Source organism: Abramis brama (genome assembly GCF_963993115.1).
Source record: "Abramis brama genome assembly, chromosome: 19".
NCBI lineage: Eukaryota > Metazoa > Chordata > Actinopteri > Cypriniformes > Leuciscidae > Abramis > Abramis brama.
This window is the reverse complement of record NC_139981.1, coordinates 23,115,810-23,143,686: the sequence shown is the minus strand read 5'-3', so window position 1 is coordinate 23,143,686 and position 27,877 is coordinate 23,115,810. Positions and strand designations below refer to the sequence as shown.

At 36.2% G+C, this 27,877-nt stretch overlaps 1 protein-coding gene across 1 annotated transcript in view; it reads left to right on the top strand.

Annotated features, from left to right (window-relative positions):
* Positions 1 to 25,852, top strand: part of cnnm1 (cyclin and CBS domain divalent metal cation transport mediator 1) — a 29,387-nt gene extending 3,535 nt beyond the window's left edge. The window contains exons 2-10 of the mRNA XM_084092743.1: positions 6,182 to 6,325; positions 9,157 to 9,297; positions 9,555 to 9,724; positions 9,924 to 10,023; positions 17,551 to 17,696; positions 18,964 to 19,192; positions 21,514 to 21,618; positions 22,500 to 22,610; positions 25,641 to 25,852. Of these exons, the coding sequence (XP_083948869.1) occupies positions 6,182 to 6,325; positions 9,157 to 9,297; positions 9,555 to 9,724; positions 9,924 to 10,023; positions 17,551 to 17,696; positions 18,964 to 19,192; positions 21,514 to 21,618; positions 22,500 to 22,610; positions 25,641 to 25,720 (1,226 nt within the window). The 3' untranslated portion in view covers positions 25,721 to 25,852. The remainder of the gene's footprint in view (positions 1 to 6,181; positions 6,326 to 9,156; positions 9,298 to 9,554; positions 9,725 to 9,923; positions 10,024 to 17,550; positions 17,697 to 18,963; positions 19,193 to 21,513; positions 21,619 to 22,499; positions 22,611 to 25,640) is intronic.
* The last annotated feature ends 2,025 nt before the right edge of the window (positions 25,853 to 27,877 follow it).

The following is a 27,877-nucleotide window of genomic DNA, read 5'->3' as shown; positions in this document are numbered from 1 at the left end:
AGACAGATTCATAATGAATTAATTACTGTTCATCCCTGCTGCAAACATTCAGACATGCAAACTATTGTACATGCTTTTTTTTCAGAAGTTCTAACATAGCAAATATATGGCAAAAATTATGACAGAATAAATTGACTGCGTTCTTTGCTTTTCTGAAAGAGTTTGTTAAATGATATAACAAACACACTAGTTTAAAAAAAATCAGGCCTTAAAGGAATAGTTCACCCCCCAAAAAGGCAGCAGATAGTGCAAATAGTGATATATGCTATTTATATTTAGTGCAAATTGTAGCAGATAGTATTTTTCACCTCTATGTATTCAATATGTTATAAAACAGCATGCAATAATAACATATTCAGTGTATATGATTATATTTATTCAAATCATAAATGGATGCTGCCTAATTGGGACATTGTCCTTAAAGGCCTCCCTAAAACCTACTCCTAACCCTACCTTTAAAACACTTTATTCCCACTATTCAATTCCCGATAGGCACTTTATTTCCACTTTTTGAATATGAAGAGTTCAGATGCAAAAGCCTCTAAGTGCCATCTGAGATTTTCTTACAGAATGATAATTTTTATCAAGCTCGTATAATTATGTTCAGTAATTTCACTTAAATGACCAGTAATAGGTAATTTTCATAGCCATTTAAGTGAAATTACTGAATTTAAATATACAAGCTTGATAAAAATGATCATTCTAGAAGAAAATTTCAGATGGCACTTAGAGGCTTTTGCATCTGAAGTCTTCATATATATATTTTTTGGCCTCTCAGAGCTGATATGCAATGGGAAAACGGAGACAGATGAGTTCGGAAAAAGGCGGATCAAAAGCTAACGCCACCCGCTTTACTCTCCACACCACTGATCCTGTTATCAACGGGATTTCTTGTAATTTTGCTGGCTCAATCAGACAATGGTGGTTAGTGTAAATAGCCTCTGCCAACACGGCGGGCTATTTGCACTCTATTACTCACCCTCATGTAATTTCAAATACACACAGTATGTTCGTATATTGTTATAGCATGGTTTTTTTCATGTTTTTTTTTTTTTTTTTAAATATGATAGTTCAATGAGCTTCAAAACTGCCCAAAAATTTGCCAGTGCAACAACATTTTGGCTTTAGCTGTGTAAAGACATTAAACAGGTTTGGAAAGACACAAAGATTAGTAAATCAAGTAGTGTCATTTTTTTGGGTGAACTATCCCTTTAAATGAAAGTTCCTCTGAGTGCTTGTCTGTAGAGAAACATCAGGGCAGATTAGAGGAAGTTGTGACCTTTTGGTCCAATCAGTGTCTCAGCTTGGGTCCGTATGGACAAACAGAGCAGAGCGAGAGAGAAGAGGATCTGCTTCCTCACACTGTGAGTACCCAGCCTGTCACGCTTTGAAGCCTCTGCCTCCAGTGAACATATTACAGCAGGGATAATGAAATATGCAGGCTAAACCTTTCCCTCTCCATTCAGTGAAATAAGGCAGATGCTGAACAGCAGGTAAAGGTGAAGTTGAATATAATGACCTTTTTCTGAAAAAGAGCTAAAACTGTCAACATGTAGCTGTTCTTTAGTAAAGCCATGATTATTTTCAGCACGTAACAAATGCTCAATTTAATACACATATTGGTAATTTGCCAAATAAGAAACTCTTAAAGAAACAGTTCACCCAAAAAGGAAAATTCTGTCATAATTTATTCACCTTCATGTCGTTCCAAACCATTATTTCTTCTCTGGAACAAAAAAGAATTTTTTTTAATGGTTTTTGACTCAAACATATTAAAACTGTTCAAGACACCATGAATGCCATGAATGGGATTAAGGCCTTGCCCACACTAATACATTTTCGTTTGAAAACGCATCTTTTTCTCTCCGTTTAGGCCTTCCGTCCACAATAAGATGGTGACATACCAATACGTTTTTTGAAAACGCTCTCCAAAGTGGATAAATTTGAAAAAAAAAATGGCATTGTAATATGGACTGTTTGAAAACGATGATGCAAGTTTAGTCATGTGACGATGGATATTCATATTTAAACCGGTATTGTGCCTGTTATGTGCTATTCACTTTAACCCAGTTGCTAAAATATATTACTTTGTATACTCTTCAGCTTTAAAAAAAGCTTGAAAACGCTAGTGTGGATGGAGAGCGTTTCGAAACGAAAACAACGTCTTCAAATGTATCAGGATTAGCGTAGACCTTTAGAAACAAGAAATCACTATCATCACTTGGTTGTCAGCCTCCACAACCCTCTCTCTATTGTTTTCTAACTCTGCTGGTCTGTTCTATAAAGACAAAAAGCCCATACAACACAATACATACACAACACACTGCTGTGAGCAAGTAAGACATGCTGCTGCTGTACTATATAGCATACATGAATTACCCGTAGCCGATCTATACAGGTGGAGCTGGGGAAGGTGGAGGGTACCATGCATTTGCTCATGGTTTGTCTTAAAGCATATTAAAAACACCACATAGACATATAAACAACATTAAAATCTTGATTTTCACTACAGGAGGCCTGCGCCAGTTTCATGACAGAACTTTGTATTTTAAAAGGATTTTAAAATATTATTATAACTTAATGTTTGAACAGTAGGTGGCACTGACACCAAATTTAGGGTGTTTTCTATAAGGACATTGTGACAACCATTCCTACAATGTTTTGTGTCAGTCTGCAAAATCACTATCAGCTGCAGAATCACTTCTGTTTGACATTTGCTAACAATTCCATTGGGATTTAAGCAGAGAGTGGTGCTGAAAACCAAACACTCGTACTCAGGTTGATGAGGCTTTGTCTGAAAAGGTGTGGTGAAAATTGGGCAAACTATTTAGGAAGAGAAAAAAAATCTAAGTGGCGAAATATCTAGTTGTGCAGAAACTGAAACAACTCCAAGGAATGAAATGGAAGAATTTATTTAATTCACAAGTTCAGAAAATATGTGAAATTTTGAGCTATTGGTGGTGCTAGAGAATTATAGGTATCGCCATAGACCCCATTGCAGAAAACATAATACACAATAGGTGCCTATCTTTTAGTGCTTGGTCCCCAAAAATCGTTGACATTACTGGATTGATATAGTTCTTATTTCTCACTGTATTCTGAACGAATAATCAGACTTTACATTTATTGACTGGGAGCAACCCACAAGCCTTATCATTTCAGAGATACTCTGACCCAGTCGCCTTGCCATAACAATTTGGCCCTCGTCAAAGGCGTTCAGATCTTTACTCCTGCCCATTTCTGCTGCATCCAACATGTTTTCTACAAGAAATGATTACTTCTTGCCATCTAATCTACCCAGACCTTAACACGTGGCCTTGTTAGGAGACAATCAACAAAATATGCTTCACCTATGAGTGGTCATAAAGTTTTGGCTCGTCAGTGTTCACACATCTCTATCTCCATATCACTTAACATAAATCATCCATTTACTTGCAGTTCTTAGAAAACAGTCAGGCATTTCCTTCGTCGGTTCTGTATTTTTCTTTCTATTTTCAGCTACACTCTGTGCTTTATTTAGCATTTCTCACCATACTGCTCTGCCGCGCATCACATGAGTAGAGTGCCAGCTTTAATGAGTTCATTTGCTGGCACAGCAGCTGAGGGAATCGCAGGGACATCCGTGTGGGCTCAGACCCCCGGCTCCGCGTGTGTGTTATATAACAGCGTAGTGATGTAATGCGGTTCCCTGCACATCAGCTTTGAGGAGTATATGGTGCCGAGTGCTGCATTGCCCTTGCTCTCCACCTGACTCCTGCAGAACTCTTCACTTTCACTCAGTGTGCACCGCTACCATGGAGACCACAGTGAGAGAGAGAGAGAGAGAGAGAGAGAGAGGCTTTAGGTTCTCTCTATCAAAAGGTTGAGGATTATATCATTTAATCCTCTCCATCTGAAATCAAGGTTATTATAGGTTTGCATTTTTTTATTGTAATATTTTCAAATTTCCAATAAATTTCAGATTAGTTTTAGTTAGTTTCATTAAATTATTTTTAGTTTAGTTTTTTATTTCATGAACACATTTATATTTATATTAGTTAACAAAACACTTCCAGGTAAGGTCATTTAATTCCAGCAAAGTTTAATGTTTCCAGTTTCCAGTTAACTTTTGTGCAAACCTCTTAATAAAAAAAATTAATAAAAAAAATTGTGATTTAACAAAGTATCGTTTTCAAACAATTTAAAAGTATAAAAGTAAAAATTATTAATTCATACTCACTCATATTAAAGATCAAATCTTTTTAAACAGTGTATAAGAACAAAAAATGTGCGTATGATTATTATTTTATGGTTATTTCAATGATTCATAAATTTAAAATATTATTCTTGTACTGATACATTTATGCTTTATGTCTATTGTATATTTTAATATCGTATACTCATAGTAAATGTCAGACCAGACATTTTGTTTACTTTTGTTTACCAGACATTTGTTGATAATTTGTCTATTTGTGGGCTAGATATGCTTATTGTTTTTTCCCGTTATCTGCTCAGTGTGGTCTCCTGTCTCATATGTGTGGTATCTTGTTTATTATTAAGTTTCACATGAGATGATTATCTTACCTGGAATCAAGGTACAGCTGTATTTGCATAACGTCTATGATGGAAATACTTATTTGGTCATTTCAGCTTCAGCTTGGTTTTAGTTTTTCATTCATGTTGAAATTTCTATTTTATTTCAGTTTACGAAAATGTTTTTTGACCAATAGTTTTAGTCTTAAATTCAGGTTTTGTTTATAAAAAATATCCTTGCCTGAAATGATATTCAAAATCAAATGAATAACAGAAATCCTTGCTGGGATGTTTTGTTTGTTTCATTGCTTCGGTCTGGGAATTCAATGAATAATATTGTATAAGGAACATTGTGTATGTGATGAAAACACAATTTAGCTTTTTGTGATTTTTTTTTTTTTTTTTTTTGCTGCTGCTATTCCTTTAAGATCCTAATGTAAAAGCCCACTTTGCAAGTGAAATGAAATACTGCACTTTGCTGCAGAAACAAGCTGCTGGTTTGCTGTTGGTACCAATATAGATTTAACAGTACCAAATTTCAATAACAGACTCTTTGCAAAGATGCCTTACATGAGATTGATAAATCAAACTGCTGAAATGACCAGACTTCAACTACTAGTTTTTAATGTTGGGACTCTTCAGACGGATCTGCTAAACATTGAATAGCCATTGTTAAAATGGTATTGCATTCAAATGAAGTCATCTATTGGACATCACAATGTTGTGGAAGTACAAAACAAGTAAATTGGATCAATACAGCAAAAAACAATAGCTAATAGTGTGATACTAAAAATGTTTTCAATTTGAATATATTTTAACATGTAATTTATTCCTGTGATGGCAAAGTTGAATTTTCAGCAACATTACTCCAGTCTTCGGTGTCACATGATCCTTCAGAAATCATTCTAATATGCTGATTTTCTGCTCAATAAACATTTCTTATTATTTAGCAATATTGAAAACAAGTGTGCTGCTTGATATTTTTGTAGCCATGATACTTTTTTTCAGGACTTTTTAATGTGACTTTTTTTGTCACATTATAAATGTCTTTACTGTGACTTGAATGAATCCTTGCTGAATAAAAATGAAAAAATGGCAATGTATATTAACACAGGAAACGTGATTCTTCATAATATGAAACAGAGATAGGCATCATAATTATTTAATGAAATTGGGGGATAAGAACTAATGAAAGCCCAATAATGGCTGAGCAGCTTAAAATAGCAAATTGCAGATTCCAGGTTTTTAGCTTGGTCAGCTTTATCATCATAGCCGCAGGGATTCCCAAACCCCATTGCATAATCCTTCAACGCTGTTTACATAAGGTCAGGTCTGGATCTTCGGAACTGTCATGAACCTTTATATCAAGCACTCTTTATGGCATGCGACAAAGTTCAGCTCCTGCAACAATGCAAAAGACACACCTGAAACCGCACATGTGTACAAAAGGGTCAAACAAATGGACGGCATCATTTACTAAAGTTATGTGACTCTTGATTTTGCACACTTTGCATACTAACTTTATTGATTCATGGATTGGTTTAATAGCACTGCAGTTTTGTGAAATTAGCTTTAGTGTGTTTTAAATGAGGATGGGATGAGCATAAAATGAAATGCCAATTGCATAACCTGCCATGATGCTCCTATGTCTTTCTCTGGCACTGTAAAGGGAAATCTCATTTGGCTATCGTGCAGAGGGTCAATAATGAAGGAGAAGGAGATCCTTTCTACGAAGTCATGGGCATCGTCACTCTGGAAGACGTCATCGAGGAAATCATCAAATCTGAGATTGTGGACGAAACGGACCTTTATAGTAGGTGTTTTTAATATTTCTCTTCTTTAAATTTTCTCCAGCTCACTTGTGCAAATCCTTGGCCTCATCTTTCCATCATTATTAAAGCTTCAGGTGAACATTCAAACATATAAAAGTTACAAAAATGGTGAACTGTAGGAAGTATATATTCCTCTAAACAGCCATTATAGAGCATTTGACTGTGAAAACCTGCTAATCTCTGCTGCTTCCTCATGCATAGTCAATAATATTGTGACCCTGTTACAAATAATTACCATACTTATTGGATTCCATAACTCTGTGATATTTGTCTTCTGGCAAATCCTGTTCTCTGCAATCAACAGATTGCTTTTAATTATATTAACAGTGCTAAAAGGGGGAGACTGGGTTTACCATGTTGGGGAAAGTTACTATTAAAAGGAATGTGTTAAAATATTGCGGTACTCCCCAAGTAAGAAGTAACTAATTGCGTTACTTAGTTACTTTTGACATTACTTTTGCATTACTTTTTTTTCCCACTTGGGCTGGGCTGGGCTATTTTTGGCTAATGCAAAGTCCCCTTCACACCAAAAGTGAAATGATCCTTCGATGATCCAGCGCCCACAACGTCTCTGCACTTACTTATGATTTCTAACAACATGGTGACAGAAGAGCTGTCGGTCAATAAATAGGAAAACCAAGTAATGTGTGTACATATTTTGTTGTAAATTTAAAAGGAATGTGTTACTTTATTTACTTGAAAAAAGTAATCTGATTACGTAACTCACGTTACTTGTAATGCGTTACTCTCAGCACTGGTTGTTACATGTTCTTAAGCTAGCTTGGAAAGGTAATTTACCTTAAAGTCTTGACTATTATAGCTCGTTGTACCATCACAGAGAGGCACAAAATCATTCTCCAGAACATTTTCATTCACAGTTCCTTGCTGGTGGAATGATCACCCCACCTTCATCCAGAATGCAGAATCCCTGACAACATTCAAAAGACAGATGAAAACTCATCTCTTCTGTGAACACTTAACCTCATTAAAAAAAAAAATCTATCCTTTCTTTTTCCTTTAATCTTAGTTTATGCTACTCAAAGCAATGTCTAAAACTTGTATTTTGAGCACTTCTTGCGTTGTTTGCCTCTTCATGATGACTCGCTTGCTGTATTCCTCATTTTTAAGGCGTCTGCTAAATTGCTAAATGACTTTTGAACATTTTTACAGTTACCGCCCAGGAAATAAGTTATAGTTATTAATACCATCTTGACCTTTTGTGACAATGTATCCCAGTAGCCAGAAAGTGAGGTAGGTTGTCACAATGGGAACCTGCCATTAAATAGCTAATTAAGTGCATTATAACCGATTATACATTTGTCACAATCCTAAATCACCAGCCCTGTCACCTTCAGCACTACATCTCCCAGAATCCTTTCTGGTCCGCCACCTGCACGCATTCCACAATCATCACCAGCTCAGACACTATTCACCTAATCAACTCTGCACCAGATATAAGGACACACATTGTCTGGTCTCATTGTTCAAACCTGAACCACTTACCTGACCACTCACCTGTTCGATTCACTCAGCTGTACGATTCACTCACCTGTACGATTCACTCAGCTGTACGATTCACGCACCTGTACGATTCACTCAGCTGTACGATTCACTCACCTGTTCGATTCACTCACCTGTACGATTCACTCACCTGTACGATTCACTCACCTGTACGATTCACTCAGCTGTACGATTCACTCAGCTGTACGATTCACTCACCTGTACGATTCACTCAGCTGTACGATTCACGCACCTGTACGATTCACGCACCTGTACGATTCACGCACCTGTACGATTCACTCAGCTGTACGATTCACTCACCTGTACGATTCACCCACCTGTACGATTCACTCAGCTGTACGATTCACTCAGCTGTACGATTCACTCAGCTGTACGATTCACGCACCTGTACGATTCACTCAGCTGTACGATTCACTCACCTGTTCGATTCACTCACCTGTATGATTCACTCACCTGTACGATTCACTCACCTGTACGATTCACTCAGCTGTACGATTCACTCAGCTGTACGATTCACTCACCTGTACGATTCACTCAGCTGTACGATTCACGCACCTGTACGATTCACTCAGCTGTACGATTCACTCACCTGTACGATTCACTCACCTGTACGATTCAGTCTTCAGTTGTTTTCCATGATTTCTAAAATTCGTGATCGGGAAAGAAGCATGCCAAGTGCCCTGCTACTGGGACAATGCCATTAGCATGCTGAATATTACTATGTAAAACAATACTGTTGTGTTTAAGTTATTTTTTTTTTTAAAATAGTGAATTAAAATTATTTAATATTGGTTATTTGAAATGGCAATAAAAGTATGACACTTTGCAATACAATTTTGCAATAAAACTTCAGTCCAAAATAAACTGAAATAGCCTACCACATGCCAGATTTGATATCTTATTCTTGAAGATATTTAAAAATAAATCCTTAATCCTAACAAAATTGTTGAGCATGTTAATTCCAATCAAGTGCATCTGAGTCTTTTTGGCACAACATTTACTGTAAATTTAATAAATCAATAAATAAAAATAACAAAGTATGGCAAATAATTTCACTGGACCCATTTTGTGCTGAAAACCAAAAATCAAGGCTCGATACAAAAATGGCCTGAAAATGTTCTTCCATTATATTTAGTTCAATTATATGGAGTTAAATATTGTATAAATTACCTGGAGAACAATTTAACAGTTTTATTTTCTATACATCTTAAACTTATTCTCAATGGTCTCGTTATCTGCTTCTTGGTTTGCGGTAAAGCCTACATAATCCATTGCTGTTGTGTGTTGGCAGCTGATAACCGTTCGAAGAGGAGAGTGTCTCACCATGAGAGGAAACAGCAAGATTTCTCCATATTTAAACTCTCAGAGAGTGAAATGAAGGTCAAAGTTTCACCACAGCTTCTGCTCGCGACACATCGCTTTCTAGCCACAGGTAATCTCAATTCACAGATGTGGGAGAGAGTCAAGTGTATGTCAACTTTGCTAATGATCAGTTTAAGTTTAATAGTAATTTAAGTTTTATGAAATTTTAAATGTTGTTTTAAGTTTAAAGCACATACAATGCATGGCCAAAAGTATGTGCGCACAATTATTTGACAATAGTATACTCATTTGGCGCAGCATTGAAAACCATCAATAAATGCTGTGTTTCACTGTCAATGATTCTCTCTGTTCCCTTCCTGTCGGTAGAATTAGAGCCTTTTAAGCCAACGCATCTCTCAGAAAAGATCCTTCTGCGACTGATCAAGCACCCGAGCGTTTTGCAGGAACTCAAGTTTGATGAGAAAAACAAGCGATCACCAAAGCACTTCCTCTTCCTGCGCAACAAGCCTGTGGATTATTTCATCCTAATATTGCAGGTGCAGCGCTACAAGCTTTGAAATACATTCCGAAATGACTTTTATGTTGAAATAAATATGCAAAATAAAAGCATTTTCACTATTGGACCCCACTGTAAGTGGAGTAAAAGTGCTACTTTGCTCAGTTTTCATTAATGCAAACTTGATTTCAGATGGTCTCAGCAGAATAAATGTGTGATTCATCTCTCTCTGGCTGCAGGGTCGAGTCGAGGTAGAGATCGGTAAAGAGGGACTAAAGTTTGAAAATGGGCCGTTCACATACTACAGCTTACCTGCTATCATGGCCATCCTACCCTCAGGTTTGTAAAGGTCTTCTATAACAGGTTTACATGCATCCAAGGTCAAAAAACACTTGAAAATTCTCGTAATATACAATGCAGCATCACCTATTTTCTCACAGTGCCTGAAATGGCTCAGTAAAGGATTGGTCTCTCTAAACCCCTCCTTTCCTTTTTTTTATTTTTATTTTTTTTATTAAAAGGATATGAGACGTGACACATTTGTCAGATTGTGAGTCTACAATCATGTTTGTTAGAAAAAGAAAGAGAAAAAAAAAAAGGACAAATATGGCAAATATTTTCAAGGACATTACTCGTTTTGTCTCCATCCCTTTTTTTTTAGGAAAAGAAATAAGATGAAAAGAAACAAAATATAACCACTGAACACCCAGAGAGTTAACAAAAGTAGCATATCGTTATCAGAATTTGGATTAATTCAAGTAATTATATATTAGAAAATAAAATGAAATAAGAGCAAAGGCATCCATATCGACCTGTAGCATTCTCGTCAACTAAGAGCAGATAATGATTTATGTAATCTCAGGCATGTACTGTTTAGCATATTTTTCCCATTTTTCCCAGTGATTAACAAATAGATCTATCTTTAGGTTCACTATGAAAGTTATCTTTTCCATTTTGTAAATGCCCATTACTATATGAGCCCAATCTTGGACATTTGGTTCTTTCTGTACTCCCCACTTTTTTGTAATAGCTTTTTTAGCTGCAGCCAAAAGAATATTCCAGAGATACCCGTCTAATGTTTGCATCGCTTGGGTTTTATAACCCAAAAACATAGTTTTAAAGTCAAAGGGAATGTTAGTGTGAAAAATATGCTTTATGGCATTGTTAACATCATACCAATATTTTTGTAGAACATGACAATCCCAGAATACATGGAAATGATGTGCTATCTGGCACCCACAGTTTCTCCAGCAGCAACTGTTTCCTTGAGAAAAATGTGCACTTTGTTGGGGTGTTATAAAGAAACGTGTTACACTTTTCCAACAGAATTCTTTCCACGTATGGGATTTTGTACTTCTCCACTGTGATGTGCATATGCATTCCCACTCCTCTTCTGTTATCGTAATACCTGCTTCCTTTTCCCATTTATCCATTATATATTTTGTTGAGTGACTATTAAGGTTAGTAATACTCTTGTATAGTTTTGCTATTATTCCTCTTGTAAGTTGTGATTTGTATGCTTTGGTAAAAAGTTCAACTAATGAATTGTGATGGGGAACATTTTGTTTAATATCCTGGTTATAATAATTCCGTATTTGTAAATATCGATAAAAGTCCTCTTTCCCCAAGTTAAATTTGTGTTGCAGTGTGTCAAAGCTATCAAATTGATTATCATTTACAATTTGGAAAAATACTTTTATACCTTTATTTATCCAAGTCTTATATCTGGAGTCAGTGCTGTTTGGTATGAAGTTTTGATCATATGCCGGCCAACTCAGAATTTTAATATCATTTTTCAAATTATATGTTTTCAGCAGTTCTTTCCAAACTGTAAATACAGATTCTACCCATCTATTCCCCAAGTTGTCAATTGATTCAAGTCGTTTCATGTCCGCCAGTATGGCCTGTAAGGGGACATCCGAGAGCATATTGCATTCTATATCCTTCCATTTAGCATCGTATTCTGGATCACACCAATAGAGTAATGTACGAACTTGAGCTGAAATGAAGTAATTTTTAAGACAAGGGAGACCCCATCCTCCTTTCTCTTTTGACAACTGCATTGTTTTATAACGAATACGAGGTTTCTGTCCTTGCCAAATGAATCTGGAAATTGCTTTGTCCCATTCAGCAAATGAGTGATTTGGGATGTAAACTGGAAGGGTTTGGAATAAGTAGAGAAACCTGGGCAAAACGTTCATCTTTATGGTTTCAATCCTTGCTGTTAGACTAAGATATGGGATGAGATTATACTTTTCAAGATCTTTTTTCACATTTGAGTAAAGATGGTTATAATTCTTCTCCAGAGTTTTTGATAAATCTTTTTGGAGGGTTACGCCTAAATATTTCAGAGAGTCTGCATGCCATTTAAATGGATATTTCTTCTTAAAGTGATTAGGGGGTTGCCAATAAGAGAGGGTTTCAGTTTTTCCAATATTTAATTTGTAACCAGACATTGGGCCCATAATTTCAAGGAAGTGCATCAGTTCCGGTACTGATATTTCAGGTTTGGTCAAAAATAAAATTATATCATCTGCATAGCACGCAATTTTATGCTCTACTTTGTTAATCGTGATACCACTGATCTTTTTTGATTGTCTTTTGAAGTACAGAGCAAAGAGCAGAGGGGACCAAGCACAGCCCTGCCTTACTCCTCTTTCCAATGTCAGTGGGTCTGTTAGATATCCATTTATCCTTATTCTCGACGTTGGGTAGTCATAAAGAGCCTTGATGTTATTTATTACTAAATCACTTATTTGAAATTTTTTCAACACTTTAAATAAATAAAACCAACTAACTGAATCGAATGCCTTTTCGGCGTCTAAACTAATTAGCATTGCTTTCTCTTTGTATTTTTGTATATGATTCATTATATGTAGGGTTCGTTTTATGTTGTCCTGAGTTTGTCGGTTGTTTATAAAGCCCGTTTGGTCATTATTTATGAGATTTGGCATAATATTTTCCATTCTTTTAGACATTAATGAGGTGTAAATGCGGTAATCTACATTGAGGATTGAAATAGGCCTATATGACCCACATTCAAGTTTATCCTTTCCTTCTTTAGGTATTAATGATATGATAGCTTCTTTCCAGCTTGGAGGAATCCGAGTTTTTTTAAGTGCCCAATTAAATGTGGTTAAAAGTAGGGGGGTGAGCTCCTGTCTAAAAGCTTTATACCACTCTGAGTTGAACCCATCACTACCCGGTGACTTGTTGTTTTTTAGCTTCTTAATTGCATTTTGTATTTCTACTGTGGTTATTTCTGCTCCTAATTTGTTGTTTTGCTCTTCAGTCAGCACGGGAAGATTCAGTGTATCGAGGAAAGAGTCGATTTCACTCTCTTCATCCTGAGTCACTTTAGAAAATAATTTTTTGTAAAAAGATTCGAAAGTCGATTGTATTTTATCTTGTTTAATTTCTATTGTATTAGTTTGATTGTCTCGAATTTTGAAAACTGCTCTCTCCGCTTGTTGCTTCCTAAGTTTCCAGGCTAATAATTTAGAAAATTTAGAGCCACTTTCATAGTGTCTTTGTTTAGTAAAGAGCATTCTCTTTGTTATATCTTGTGTAGTCAGGTCATTGATTTCATTTCTAATTCTTTTAATTTCTTGTAAAATTTGCATATCATTATTTCGAGCATGTCTATCCTCTAACAATTTTAGATTGTCTTGTAACTCCTGTAGTTTTTTCTGCTTTTGCCTCTTCTTTGCAGAGGCTACTGCAATTATTCTACCCCTCAGAACCGCTTTGGCTGCGTCCCAGAGGATTGGCGGAGAAGTTTCCCCATTATCATTTTCTTTGATGTATCTCAAAATATCTTCTGACATTTTCTTTTTAAATTGAGTATCATTAAGAAGGCTAGTATTGAATCTCCAGAGTGTATTTCTTTGTTTTTCACCTAGATCTATTGTCATATATACCGGTGCGTGGTCACTTAAATCTATTGTACCGATGTCGACTTCAGCAACTTTTGTTCTATCTTTATTGAAAGTGAAAAAATAATCTATCCTTGTATATATCAAGTGAGGATTAGAGAAGTGGGTATACTGCCTAGCATTTGGGTACATTTCCCTCCAGATATCTATTAGCCCTATATTTTTTATTAGTTTGCGGAATTTTATAGTTATTGCCTTATTATTATTACTTTTCTGGTTTGAAACATCCAAGTTAGGCTGGAGATGGAGATTGAAATCTCCTCCACAGACGAGGGTTCCCTCAGAGTGGTTTACAATCAAGTCCACAATACTAGTATAAAACAAACCATCACTTCCGGGTGGAGCATAAACATTGAGTAACGTATACACATTTCCATTGATAGTACCCTTGACCAGTATAACACATCCCTCTTTATCTTTGTGCTCATAACTCTGTTCAAAGACCACTTTGCTTGATATTAATATGGCCACGCCTCTTTTATGTTTACCTCTGTATGAAGAAAAGTATATTCTAGTATAACCGTATTTAGTCAGCTTTTGGTGTTCTAAATCGTTTAGATGTGTTTCTTGTAAGTAAATAATGTCTACTTTTTCCCTTCTCATCTTTGTTAGTATCTTTGTACGTTTAATTGGGTTTAGTATTCCGTTAACATTGAAGGATGCTATTTTTAACTTTTCAGATGCCATTTACTTGTTATTAAGAATAATAAACACATTATTTATTCTACCGTACTCTCTGGTTAAACATAACACATTAGAACAATAATAGTATAAGGTGGAAAACTGGTTAAATTGCAACTCTTTGGGTTCCATGGCAAAGGTGTGTGAACAGTCCTTTACCTGACCAATGTTTTGGCCGAAGTATGGAGGGAAGTCCTTTTCAGATGGTAGTAAGAATAGGGCCCTCCCCGACAGCTTAGAATAAATGTCCATTGTCCGGACCCTCCAAATAATTACTATAGATAAGGGAAACACGATAAACTTTTCACCGTTTTTCTTCAATGTGGAGGTTCTCTTCTAAAAGCCTGGAGCTTGGATATGACCGTAGCTTGTCTGCCGGGTGATCCGCGGAGGTCGTTCTCTCTTCTGCCCGCAAAATGCCAGGGCTCTGCATCCAGCAGCTCCATCGGGTCCCGTTGGGGGGGCAACACACGCACCGCGAAGCCTCGGTCATGCATATCTTTTGTTGCTTCATGTGCCGTGTGGTAGACACGCGTCTCATCCTCGTAGAAGACACGGAGCTTGAATGGGTACGGGGTCTGAAACCGAATTTTCTTCTCCCTCAGAATCCCTTTCGCTTCGTTGTATTCCTTGCGGCGGTTGAGAATGGCAGTCGGGTAATCGTGGTCGAAGTAGATTCTTTGTGTGTTAACGTAGATTCCCTTCTTTTCCCATGCCCTTCTCAGTATTTCTTCCTTTGTTCGGTATTGCAAAAACTGTGCTACAATTGACCTGGGTCTTTCACCATCTGCTGGTTTTGGCGCTAGGGCTCGATGCGCCCTCTCAATGTTGAGTTCAAGGGAGTCGGGGAGGTTTAACTTCTCTCTGAGGAACTTTTCCAGAAAAACAGACACTGTGCTGCCTTGTTCTTCGTTTTCCGGTACGTTGAATATCCTTAGATTTCTCCTCCGCGCCCTGGCTTCTTGGTCAATAAGCTTTTGGTCATTTTGGGACTGGGTTTTGAGCACTTTTCTCATGATTAGCTCCATCGTCTCTAGCTTTGCTTCCGTTGCACTAATGCGGTCTTCGGCTTCTTCAATTCTCTGATTTGCGTTGTTGATATCTTCTCTGATGACGTCCAGGTGTTGTTTGTTTTCGTGCCTGAAATCTTGTATTTCTTGCAGAATCATTTCCAAATTGACTTTGGCTTTTTCATTAACTTTTGGTCTCCCGGCGCCATCTTTAGCATTAGCATAGCTGTCGTGGCTTTGTATGTCATCTTCGGTGTCTGGCTTTTCTGGAGCATTTTTTCTGCTTCTCTCTCGCGTTTCCATCATGTCCTGCCTTTTCAATCAGTTCTAGTTGTTCGTAGTTGGTCTTAATACCCGGCAGGTAACGTTTTTTAAAATCTTATCGGAGGAGCACGCTTCCTAAGCTGCCATCGAGGTCGAGACCGGAACCGGAACCTAAACCCCTCCTTTCCGAAGGCCTACTCTGCTCTGATTGGTCAGATGGCCCAGTCTGTTGTGATTGGTCTACATCTTACAGCACATGTTGGAAACTAAACGGCCTTTGCAGTTTCTGAATTTCAGCTCCGGATGCTTCCTCAGCACTTTTATACACAGTGATACAAACAGTAATGATGGCGTCATTGTTCGTGGACAGCCAATGAAGAACTTAGGCTGGCATTATGCAAATTTGTTAGGTTTGAGCAGGAAGTAATGCTGGACTGACTCATTTCAGGCAGTTCAGAATCGGTTCTTTCTTGTGGGAGACATTTATCGTGCAGTTTGATCTTGAGTTTGCAGCCTTTTTACATTCACAAAACGCTATCTTACACAATACATGAAAGGTAATATCTGAAAAAGCATAATAGGAGCATTGTAATACTATCAGAATTCATCACTGGAGCTGAACAGAGTCTCATTTGATACTGTAAATCAACTTGAGTTTCCAGAATATCTTGAAGAAGATTTTCCTGCATTAAAAATATTAATGAGCAATTAAAAACTGTGCTAGGCGTTGAGCACGCGGAGCATACGTGACCCCTCTAGCAACGCTCTCCAGAGATAATTAAAGCAGAAAGTCTAAACAGAGCGGCTATGTAAATTTTTGGAGAGTAGAGTCGGGTAATTACAGCGGGAGAGAAACTCTCGTCTGCCCACTCAGGCAAAAATTGGCACGTTATTATATAAGGATGAAAATCTCATAAGCTTAGCATCACGAAAATGCAAAAATAACTCCGAGGATGGAGCCTTTAGCCCTTGTTGAAGAGATTAATTCAGAACAAATGTGCGTTAAATCTAAGTTAAACCAAGCGTCTGTGTCAAAGTCTGTCTCTCTGGTGAGGTTTATCAGTGTCTCTCAGTGATGTAGACACACAAAGCCACACCGCAGATGCAAACACACATTCCAACACACTCCGTCCAGGACCTCATTCTTTGCTAATGAGATATGACATGTAAATGGGCATCTGAAATGAAGCCAAAGAGATCCTGTGTGTGGTGCAGGACAAGGTTTTTTTCCAACACTAAAAAGTGTTTCCATTTTTTCAACACTGCAAGTCCAAATTTTCAAGTCCAAGTCCACACTCCAAATTTTAAGTTAAATTGTCTAAAAATCCTTGAAACAAGCAGTACTGTATACACTGTAAAAAAATATATGATCAAAAAGTTATGACAACGTTTTTACATTGCTTTAACTCAGCTATACAAGATTCAACTAATTTTTAAAATCAGTTTAATGTAATTTAAGTTGAAGTGACTTAAACATCCGAGTTGATTGTACTTAAAAAATTGAAGGTAGCAACTTTTTTTTGTGTTCAAACTAGAATAGGTAATATAAGACTTCTTTCAAGAGAATGTATCTTTATTAGGAGTGTATTTTTTCTTAAGCGGAGTGTTTTAATTGTTTTATGCATAAACAAATTAAAATAGCCTATTAATATGAATATATATTTAACTCAAAGGTGTTTAATTCATTATAAAACAACAGTTTGGTGTTTTTCTTCATTGTAAAACCTCTAAAAACTAATATTACCTTTGAAAAATGCATCTTAAATAATGTCTATAATAGTATCAATAAGTCAAACTATTACTTTTGAATGATTCCACCAAAGCTAAGTGTACAAAAATATACAATATACACTATACTGTACAGTCTAAGTTCTAGACTGTGTAATTATAGACTCTCGATATATGTTGAGGAAAGGAGTGTCTAAATATCTGTGGCAATAATTTAAGCAATAATCAACTGAATCTCTGTGATCCAGTCCACAGGTCACCATCGCGGAGCAGCGGTCTCAATCATTCGGATACTACGATCCATGGAGGCAGCCTGGGTCAACTGAGCATCAGTGCAGGACCGTATATACCAGACTATTCAGTTCGTCAGCTCACAGACCTACAGATCATTAAGGTACATTTGATTATGCTGAGAGAATTTAAAGAACCCCTGTGGTGAAAATCAAGGTTTTATTGGCTAGTTGTTTATATGTCTATGTGGTGTTTTTTTTAACATGCTTTAAGACAAACCATGTTCAAATTCATCAATCAACAGCATTGCTGAGTATTTTCTCCTTAAAACTGCAGTGAACCAAAGACAGTCTCAAAAATTGTTTTAGAACAGCCCCTGTTTCATACCGTCACAAACATGTATCCAATCCCGTCAACTTGCGGGATGGGGATTTTCTCCACTGACTTTCTATGATGTTCAGAACGTTTCTAATGATGCTGATTTTTAGAAGTCAGCTGAGAACGGGAACATGGCAACACATTATTAGCGGTTTGATAGTCAAGCCAAAGGCTTATCATATTAATTACCGTTATGTGTCCATTGTTGTATAATTCGCTTATAAATTTTATTTTTAAATTAAAGCATTACTTTCTAAAAAATATTTTCATAAATGAAATGATAAATTCATAATTTTTATTTTTTAAACAAACATTTACTAGCATTAAATTCAGTAAATAAAATATGATCATAATGTTTACTTACAGTTGTACTTTCCATTTAAATAATATAAATGATGTTATGAATTAATACTTTTATTCAGCAAGGACGCATTCAATTGATACAAAGTGACTAAATACATTTATAGTGTTACAAAATATTCCTATTTCAAATAAATGCTGCTCTTCTGAACTTTCTATTCATCGAATAATACTGGAAAATAAAACATTTTCCACAAAAATATTAAGCAGCTAAAACTGTTTTCAACATTGATAATAATAAGAACCATTATTAATATTAATATTAATATTAATATTATTAGAAAGATTTCTGAAGGATCATGTGACACTGAAGACTGGTAATGATGCTGAAAATTCAGCTTTGCCATCACAGGAATAAATTACATTTTAAAATAATATTACTATAGAAAACAGTTTTTTAAAATTGTAATATTTCACAATATTACGGTTTTTACTGTATTGGTGTATTAGATGAAATTACAATAATGCGAATTTAGGGTGAATGAAAAATAAATTTTCTTTATTAAAAATATAATTTCTTTTGAGGCGCTATATGACCCAGACCCAGCTTTCTTTGTTAAGAATGAACCAAGGACTTGCATCAAACTTTTATTTCCAGTGTTCTCTTTGCTCCAAAAAAACAAATACTTTTTAATAATAATAAATAATGCTTATCTATTGAAAAAATTGTCTCAATATTTCATTCTTTCCAGATCACTCGTAACCATTATCAGAACGCCCTGACAGCTACACGCATGGACATCTCTCCGCAAACGCCCGATGCAGACAGTCAAGCTCCTGGGGGGAGAATGACGATCCCCGAGACACGTTCCAACAGCATCGCCCTTCCTCTGACTGAACCGCGGCCCAGTCTGACCCGATTCCACCAGCTCAGACAGCCAGACAGCACCACCACCCTCAACGAGAGAAACCGCATAGTCCGTGAGTGCATTCGCTTTTCGTTTATAGGCTAGCGTCTGACTTTCTCAGGTCCGTTTGGTTGTTTGTCAGGCAGCAAATAAATATTAAAACAATTTGACACTGGAATATATTATTTTACTCTGGAGCTAGATAACAGTCAGCGAAAGCTTTATATGACAGATTATATGTGACCCTGGACCACAAAACCAGTCACATGGGTCAATTTTTTAAAATTGAGATTTATACATCATCTGAAAACTTTCCATTGATGTATGTTTGTTAGGATAGGACAATATTTGACCGAGATACGACTATCTGAAAATCTGAAATCTGAGGGTGCAAAACAATCAAAACATTGAGAAAATCGCCTTTGAAGTTGTCCATTTATGTTCGCGATTGTGCTGCATTCACTCACAAAAATAAATATTTGATATATTTATGGTAGTAAATTTACAAAATATCTTCATGGAACATGATCTTTACTTAATATCCTAATGAATTTTAGCATAAAAGAAAAATCGATCATTTTGACCCTTACAATGTATTGTTGGCTATTTACCTCAAATTTACCTGTGCGACTTATGACTGGTTTTATGATCCAGGGTCACATATGAGCTCATCTATAAAGGTTCTGATCTTTTATGAAGTTGGCTGCGATTGCACAACCACATTGTAAAGCCACTGTTTGAGGAACACTAAGAAAGTTGTTTTATACAGTTTGAATATAGTCAAATTTAATCATAACCATCGATGTCAGTCATCTTAAATTGCCCATATTGTGCTATTTTAAAGGTTCTTAATTTTGTTTTGGAGGTCTCCTACAATATGCATCCAAGGTCAAAAAACACTTACATTTTCTGATAATATACATTGCACATCACCTAATTTCTCAAAGAGTCTGAAACGGTTTGTTTGAAGATTCAGTCTCTCTAAACCCCTCCTTCCCACGAGCCTGCTCTGCTCTGATTGGTCAGACGGCCCAGTCTGTTGTGATTGGTCTACTGCTTACAGCGCATGAGGGAAACAAAACGCCTATTACCATATCTGAATTTCAGCTCCAGATCGTCTTCAGCACTTGATACACAGTGATACGAACAGGAAAGATATGCTGTTGGTTTTTCCGTGTCAATTCCAGCACGAGTCCTCACCCTTTTGAAGAGCATGCAAAGTGGATTCGCAGCACTGAAAACAATGTCTTCTCTACATGTCAGCAACTCGAACCAAACTCTTCCAGTCTCAGCTACAACCACAGTGTTTGAGGGCGAGGCAAAGTAGACGCTCACAAACAGCTATATTACACATATTAATATTTGAAAAAGCATAATAGGGGCACTTTAATCTTTGTGGAAACTGAGGATGCAGATAATGCATGTTGATGACGTTTCTTACAGCTTCCAAGCGCAAAACAAGACAGATGGCCGAGGCCGAACTCTAATCCTCTTAGCAGTAAAACTAATCAGACTTTGTGTGACAAATTTTAACTCCGATTCTTAAGCTAGAAATCACTTATAATGTCAAAACAGAGTTCAGTTTCCACTAATAAATTAAATCTGTCTTAAAGTGTTCACAGGATCAAATGCAAGGTAATCAAATTACACTGTTAAACAAGATCACATCAATGTTTGCATTTATATCAAAGGCTACTGTAAATATTTAATGTACTGTGCATGTAGTACTGATAGCAAACTTCACAACGTTGTTCCACCATCACAGCCGGAATTCATTGCAGAGTTTTACTTAAAATCCTAATGAAATCAGAACTGTTTGGCTTTTCGTCCAAGTTTGAATGCTTGAGGTTGTCCGAGGTCGTGTATTCATAAAAACTGTCAAAACAAACTAGACAAAATATACAGATATGGGCATTTAAAATGGACAGTCTTTCTCTGGATCAAAAAATTGACCAAAAATATTGATGAATATATATTTTTGTCCAATAAATGCTTTCTATAATGAAAATATCTCCTCAGTCAGAATTATAAATACCACATGCCACCAATCGAATTATACAACAGTGATCATACATCATAATCAGCAAACAATTTGAAATGTCCTGTTTCAATAGGAAATGTGACTCAACTCAGAATTGCATATTAGCTAGCTTCATAACATTGCATATGTTGCAGAAATAGTAACTCATGCTATTCCAGTCAACACAGGACAGAAAATTGTTTGCCAAACCATTTCATTTTCATGTGAAAAGACAGTTCCTAAAATTGACTTCAAAGCTTTGATTGTTCATACTTTTTTTTACTCATACACTTATAGTACATAGTACTACAAACTGATGTCTTGTTTATTTCCTGTGTGATCAGCTGACTGTGTCTCTCTGTCTCCCCCTGTAGGGAGTAAGTCAGATGGACAGAAGAGCCCCAGTGACTCTGTGTTCCTCCGTATGGATGACATCCCATATATTAGAGAGAATCGTGTGGAGAGAAAAGAAGGAACTGGTGGGTGAATAGAAGGATGAGTTCTGAAGCAGAACCATGACAGTATTATTATGCACCAGTATACAGTGATTACCTCATTAAGTCCAAAATATAATATAAAAGCTACTAGAAAATGAAATCAAACATTGCATTTGGAACAAACTGCTGGTCAGGTGAACATAAATCATTGTCATTATTGCATAAATAATTTTCGGTTACACTTTATTTTAAGGTGTCATTGTTACAGTGTAATTATATATTTAAGTACTGAGTAATATTAAAGGGTTAGTTCACCCAAAAATGAAAATTCTGTCAGTAATTACTCACCCTCATGTCATGTTGTTCCAACCCTGTAAGACCTTCGTTCATCTTCGGAACACAAATTAAGATATTTTTGATTAAATCTGAGAGCTGGATCACTCCTCCATAGGCTTCTAAAGACATTATAACTTGCTGGCCCAGAAAATGCATTAAAGACATCGTTAATATAGTCCAAGTGACTACAGTTAGAAAATGACTTGAGTCTGGGTTTGTAAATAATGACACGATATTAATTTTTGGGTGAAATGTCCTTTTAAGAAGGGTGGTGGTCTGCTCTCTGAGTAAATGCACCCAAACTTTCAAACATTGGAGTAGGTGTTTGACAGCAAGAGGGACGTTTGACAGACTGCAGGGAGAGGAAATGCATACGCTCTAGTCTCTGTTTATATGACCTGCAGAGGAATGTTGACATCAGGCTATAGAACTGTCCATTTCAGCTCTGCTTGTTATGACTGGAGGTTAACAGGAATTACCGAATCAGGAATCAGTGAATCAGAGAACAGTCGCTGAATCAATCACTCGCCAGCTAAGTTTGTCATGTGATCATGGCCTGCTGTCATAGTGTGTCCGATCTATTTCAGATGCTTCGGCCGTACCCATGGAGACGGACCTGTCCACATCCCAGCTCATCAGCTCTTACTCTCTGGGCGGCTCGGATGAGAACCTGGGGAAAAAACTGCTCCGGAAACTGAGTGTGTATCAGCTGCCGATCACTTGACTGAATCAAACACACAACCGTCCCTATACTCTGCTGCAAAATGTTTCTATATTTGGGAATCCACCCCGTAATGACACGACACCTGAGTTCACAGCTGAACACACACACACTCACACACACCTGCTTTTACTCTGCATTTTCAAACTCCATCTGTTTCCTAGCAACTAGCCAGACAAACCGCAGCCCACATATCTGATTAATAAAAAAGACAAGTCACTCAGAACTATGTTATTTGCGCAAGTAGGGCATGTTTCTGGGCCAGATGCCTTTGTTGCTCCTGGAAAATTCTTTACATTTTTTTATCAAGAATCATCCCTGCTGTTAAATAAAAGATTGTGTGGGAGGCTGGTGCAAAACTTCAGTATTAACTAACATGAACTAACCATGAGAAATCCATTTGAAGCTGTATTTGTTAATCTTTGTTAACGTTAGTTAATAAAAATACAGCAGTTCATTGTTAGTTCATGTTAGTTCACAGTGCATTAACTAATGTTAACAAGAAAGTATTATGTTGAAATTAACATCAACAAAGATTAATAAATGCTTGTATACATGCAGTTCATTCTTAGTTCATGTTAACTAATAGTTATCTAATGTTAGCTAATGAACCTTATTGTAAAGTGTTACCACTTTCATCATCAATTTCAGTGATGTTTCCTACTTAAATTTATGTATTTGGCAGGCACTTTTATCCAAATCAACTTACATTTTATTTAAATGTCCCTGGGAATCAAACTTATAACCTTGATTTTGCTGGTGCTCTACTTTTTTAATATATTGAAGAAAAAAAAATATATTGGTCAGAATTATTGGCCCCTTTGGTAAATACGAGCAAAGAAAGCTGTGAAAATAAATATGCATTTATCTTTTTGATCTTTCATTCAAAAATCTAACCTTTCATTGAAGTAAAACAATTGAAAGTGGGGGGGAATCACATTTTGAAATAAATGTTTATCTCTAATACACATTGCCACTATTAGCACGCCTAGAAATGCTTTTGAGTAAAATATCTCTGAAGTATTCCCATACAATTTTTAGCACACCAGGGTGACTAAGAAGATGAAATTGTCCAGTCATGGCTTCTTGTTTCACAGTAGGATAATGAGGCCAAATTCCCTTAATCATCCATCACAATTTATAAAAATCTAACCTTTCATTGAAGTAAAATAACTGAAAATGGCGGTAAATCTCATTATGATTTAACATTTTTCTTTGCAATACACATTGGTCACATTTATTGTCCCCCTTTTACTGAATACATTTTGCAGCATTCATTTGCCAATTTAAAAGCTCTGAGTCTTCTATTAATGCCTGATGAGCTTGAAGAACATCAGAGATCATTCCTCCGTACAAAATCTCTCCAAATCCTTCAGATTCCCATCTCCATGTTGATACACTCTCCTCTTCAGTTTTCCATAGGGCTCAGGTCAGGGAACTGGACCTGAAGCTTCATGGCAGAAGCTTCATTTTGTGCTCAGTGACACATTTTTGTGTTGATTATGATGTTTGTTTTGGACCGTTGTCCTGATGGAAGATCCAACCACGGCCCATTATAAGATTTCTAGCAGAGGCCGTAAGGTTTTGATTTTTTATCTGTTGGTATTTTCTAGAATCCATGATACCATGAAAAAATAGGCCCACAACATTAAAGATCCAACATTATATTTAACTGTGGGCATGGGGTTCTTTTTTATCCCTCTTTGCACCAAGCCCATCTGGTGGGTTTACTGGCAAAAAGATCTTTTTTTAGTTGAAACTGTCCATAAAATCTGGTCCCTTTTGATGTTCCAGTCGTGTCTGACAACTAAATATGCTGGAGTTTGTTTTTGGATGAGCGAGAAGGATTTTTTCTTCATATTTATTTCCTCATATTTATACTCCTGTGAATGAGGAAGTCATGGCAGGATAATTTCATGTTCCTAGTCACCCTGGTGTGCTAAAAAATGTAAATATTAATGGGAATATACTTATTCCCTAATAGATATTTGACTATTAGGAATTTCTAGGGGTGCTAATAATTTTGGCCAACATGCATTGGAGAAAAACATTTATTTCAAAATTGTTTTACTTCAATGAAAGGTTAGACTTTAATTAAATGAAAGATAAAAAGGATAAATAATGCATATTTATTTTCACAACCTTTTTTGCTCATATTTACGAAGGGGGCATATATACTGTATGTACATGTCTATACTTAGTTACCTTCAAATTCAAATTCTGTATCCTGTTTGCTTCCTCAGTTCAAATTTATTTCAAATCGAAGGCATTCCTAATTCAATTTTGAATAGAGCTCCACCTATCAGATCAGGATCATGTCCTATTTGCTAAATCACTGTCACGATCAATCAGTCATATATGACCAAAATTACTAAATTATTTAACAACTGACAACTTTTAATTTAAGATATCCAGGTCAAAAGCTATATATAATAATAAAATATTGTATCTTTATTAATTAAATACATAATATTTAATGTTCATTTTTGTTTTATTTCAAACATTACTTTATCAAACTATCAATAAATCAAACCTCACTCTCCTGGTTATTAAAGGCCGTTTACACAACACAATTTTCAACTAAAAACGGAAAACTTTGTATGTGTTTTGGCCGTTAATTTACACAACAACAGCGTTTTGGGGGCCTGAAAGCGCAAACTTTTTATAACGAGCTTCAAAGTGCAAGTTTTTGAAAACGATACCGTTGCCATCTCAGTGTAAACTACAAAAATGCAAATTTTCGTGAAAACCGCAATGTCATGCGCATACGTATTATGGGCTCAGTCTATAGGCGCGTTAAAAGTGGCATCGCCAACTATTGGCCTGGAATACATAATACAGTATTTTTCATCGTTTTTGCGGATCTGTGTTGAACGGGAATCACTTCGACAATATTGTCGCCTATACGCTAAAAACGCAAAATTATCCATCGACTGCCAGCTTTTCATTTAAGATTTTAATGTCAGTTCAAAACTAGGCATTTTACATTTCACTTTCTACTCTCCAGGCAACAAAAAAAGAAAGAAGTCTCGTGATGGAGATAAACCTTTGGAGGACAATCCTGAACATTCACAGGTGAAGACCTAGCATTCATTTGACGGGTTTGCTTCTCTCTCGCACTCTCCTGCTTCTCCGACAAATGTGAAAATCCTCTCCAGCCTTCCTCTGGATCTTGAGAGAGAGAGAGAGAGAGAGAAAGCACAACCACAGACCACCACAACAGGATGTAGCATCATAAAGCCTTGCCTTCAGCACTGAAACTGGACGACGCTCAATGCCTGTTTCAACAAACCTGAAATTTCCAACATGCAGCAAGACATGCTTTTTTAAATTGACGAAATGCTACATAACCATTGATATACTACAGTTTTGATGCCGGTTTATGATGATGTCATCTCCAGTCACTGTGGTTATGACAGTCTGACCTCTGACCCGGGCAAAGCCAGCAAGCACAAGCCTGGATACATGAAGCCAACCATCTGACCAATGAGACGGCAGAACCTTTAGTACGTCTCTAAACGTGGTCATCTGTCAGTAGAATTCTCTTGAAACGAAGTGTTTATTGTGTGATTTTATATCATATTAAGTCAGGAGTATTTGTCAGGCTGTGCCTGGAAATCAATTAAGATGAATTTATTAATATCAAAGCACTTTGAGACAGATCAGACCCATTTATTTCATATTCTGTTGAATAGCTAAATGGTTGACAGAGGGAAAAATACCTATATTAGGTAAGTGCTGTCAGATTTTTTTTTTTTCTATTTTCTGTTTTCAAAAGAATGAATATTTAATATTTGCTTTTATTTCTGCACTTCCGTTCGGCTGAGAGCACAGGGTACAAAGTGATATGGCTTTTCTTTTTCTTTTTGAGCTATTTTAGGCCATATTTGAATAGTTTTTTTTTTTAAATAGTCCGAGATGCCAGTGCTAATGGTCCAATCACATATATTTGACAATAGATTTATTTGTCTAAAATTAACATTTATTATATTGGCATGCTTTTCTCAAACAGCAGTATAATTATGATTAGATTAGCATTGTGTTTAATGTATGAAATATAGATAGTTAGAATATGCGCAAGCCATAACTTGAACAAACTTGAAGCATTGATATAAAAATTATATATATATATATATATATATAAAATAATAAGCAATATCCAAAACATGCAAGAAGCCTAATTTTTTGTTTTTCAGCCCTTTCAAAACTGAAAACTATAGAATACTACGTTATTTGCTGCAACATGCTGAAAATCGCACCCACGTTTCATTCCATGAGCATACTTTTATGCGAATTTCATCTCTAAACTTCATATTTTGTGTACATTTTAAGAGCCTTTTTATGTGGCATTCATATTTATACCACCGTTCAAAAGTTTGGGGTCAGTAAGATTTTGTGTTTTTTGAAAGAAATTACATTTACATTAATACTTTTATTCAGCAAGCATAAATTGAGCAAAAGTGACAGTAAAGATATTTATAATGTAACATAATTTCTATTTCTATAATAAATGCTGTTAAAAAAAAACCTTTCGTGAAAAAAAAAGAATCGTGAAAAAAAATGTATTAAGCAGCACAACTGTTTTCAACATTATTAATAATAAGAAATGTTTCTTGAGCATCAAATCAGCATATTAGAATGATTTCTGAAGGATCATGTGACACTGAAGACTGGAGTAATGATGCTGGAAATTAAGCTTTACCGTCACAGGAATAAATTAAATTCTAAAATATATTAACATAGAAAATAGTTATTTAAAATCCTAATGATATTTCACAATCTAACTGTTTTTACTGTATTTTTGATCAAATAAAAAAAATAGCATCCTTATATCAAATAAAAATAAAAAATCCTGACCTCAAACGGTAGTGTACAATCACCCAAACATCATATAAAAACCTGAGCACCCATTACTGCTTCACTGCCATGACTTTTCCCAGCATGCCATGATCATGACAAACTAACCAATCAGCTCATCCCTGCCAACAACAGGTCACATGATTACATTATGCCATAGGATTATAGGGGCTTGGATGTGTTTTGCATGAAAGGCTGTTCTTTACCGAGTATGTCAAGTTAATACCTTTCTCCTGCATGCATGCAGCAGACACTGGTGATATAGAATGTTGGGCGACAAGCGAGACTCTTTTTACCTCTTTGCTAACAGTGACCTATATGGCACCACCAGGGAGTCGAACAAAGAAAGCACAAAGACTCAAGCTGGAAAACACTGGATGTCTGTTT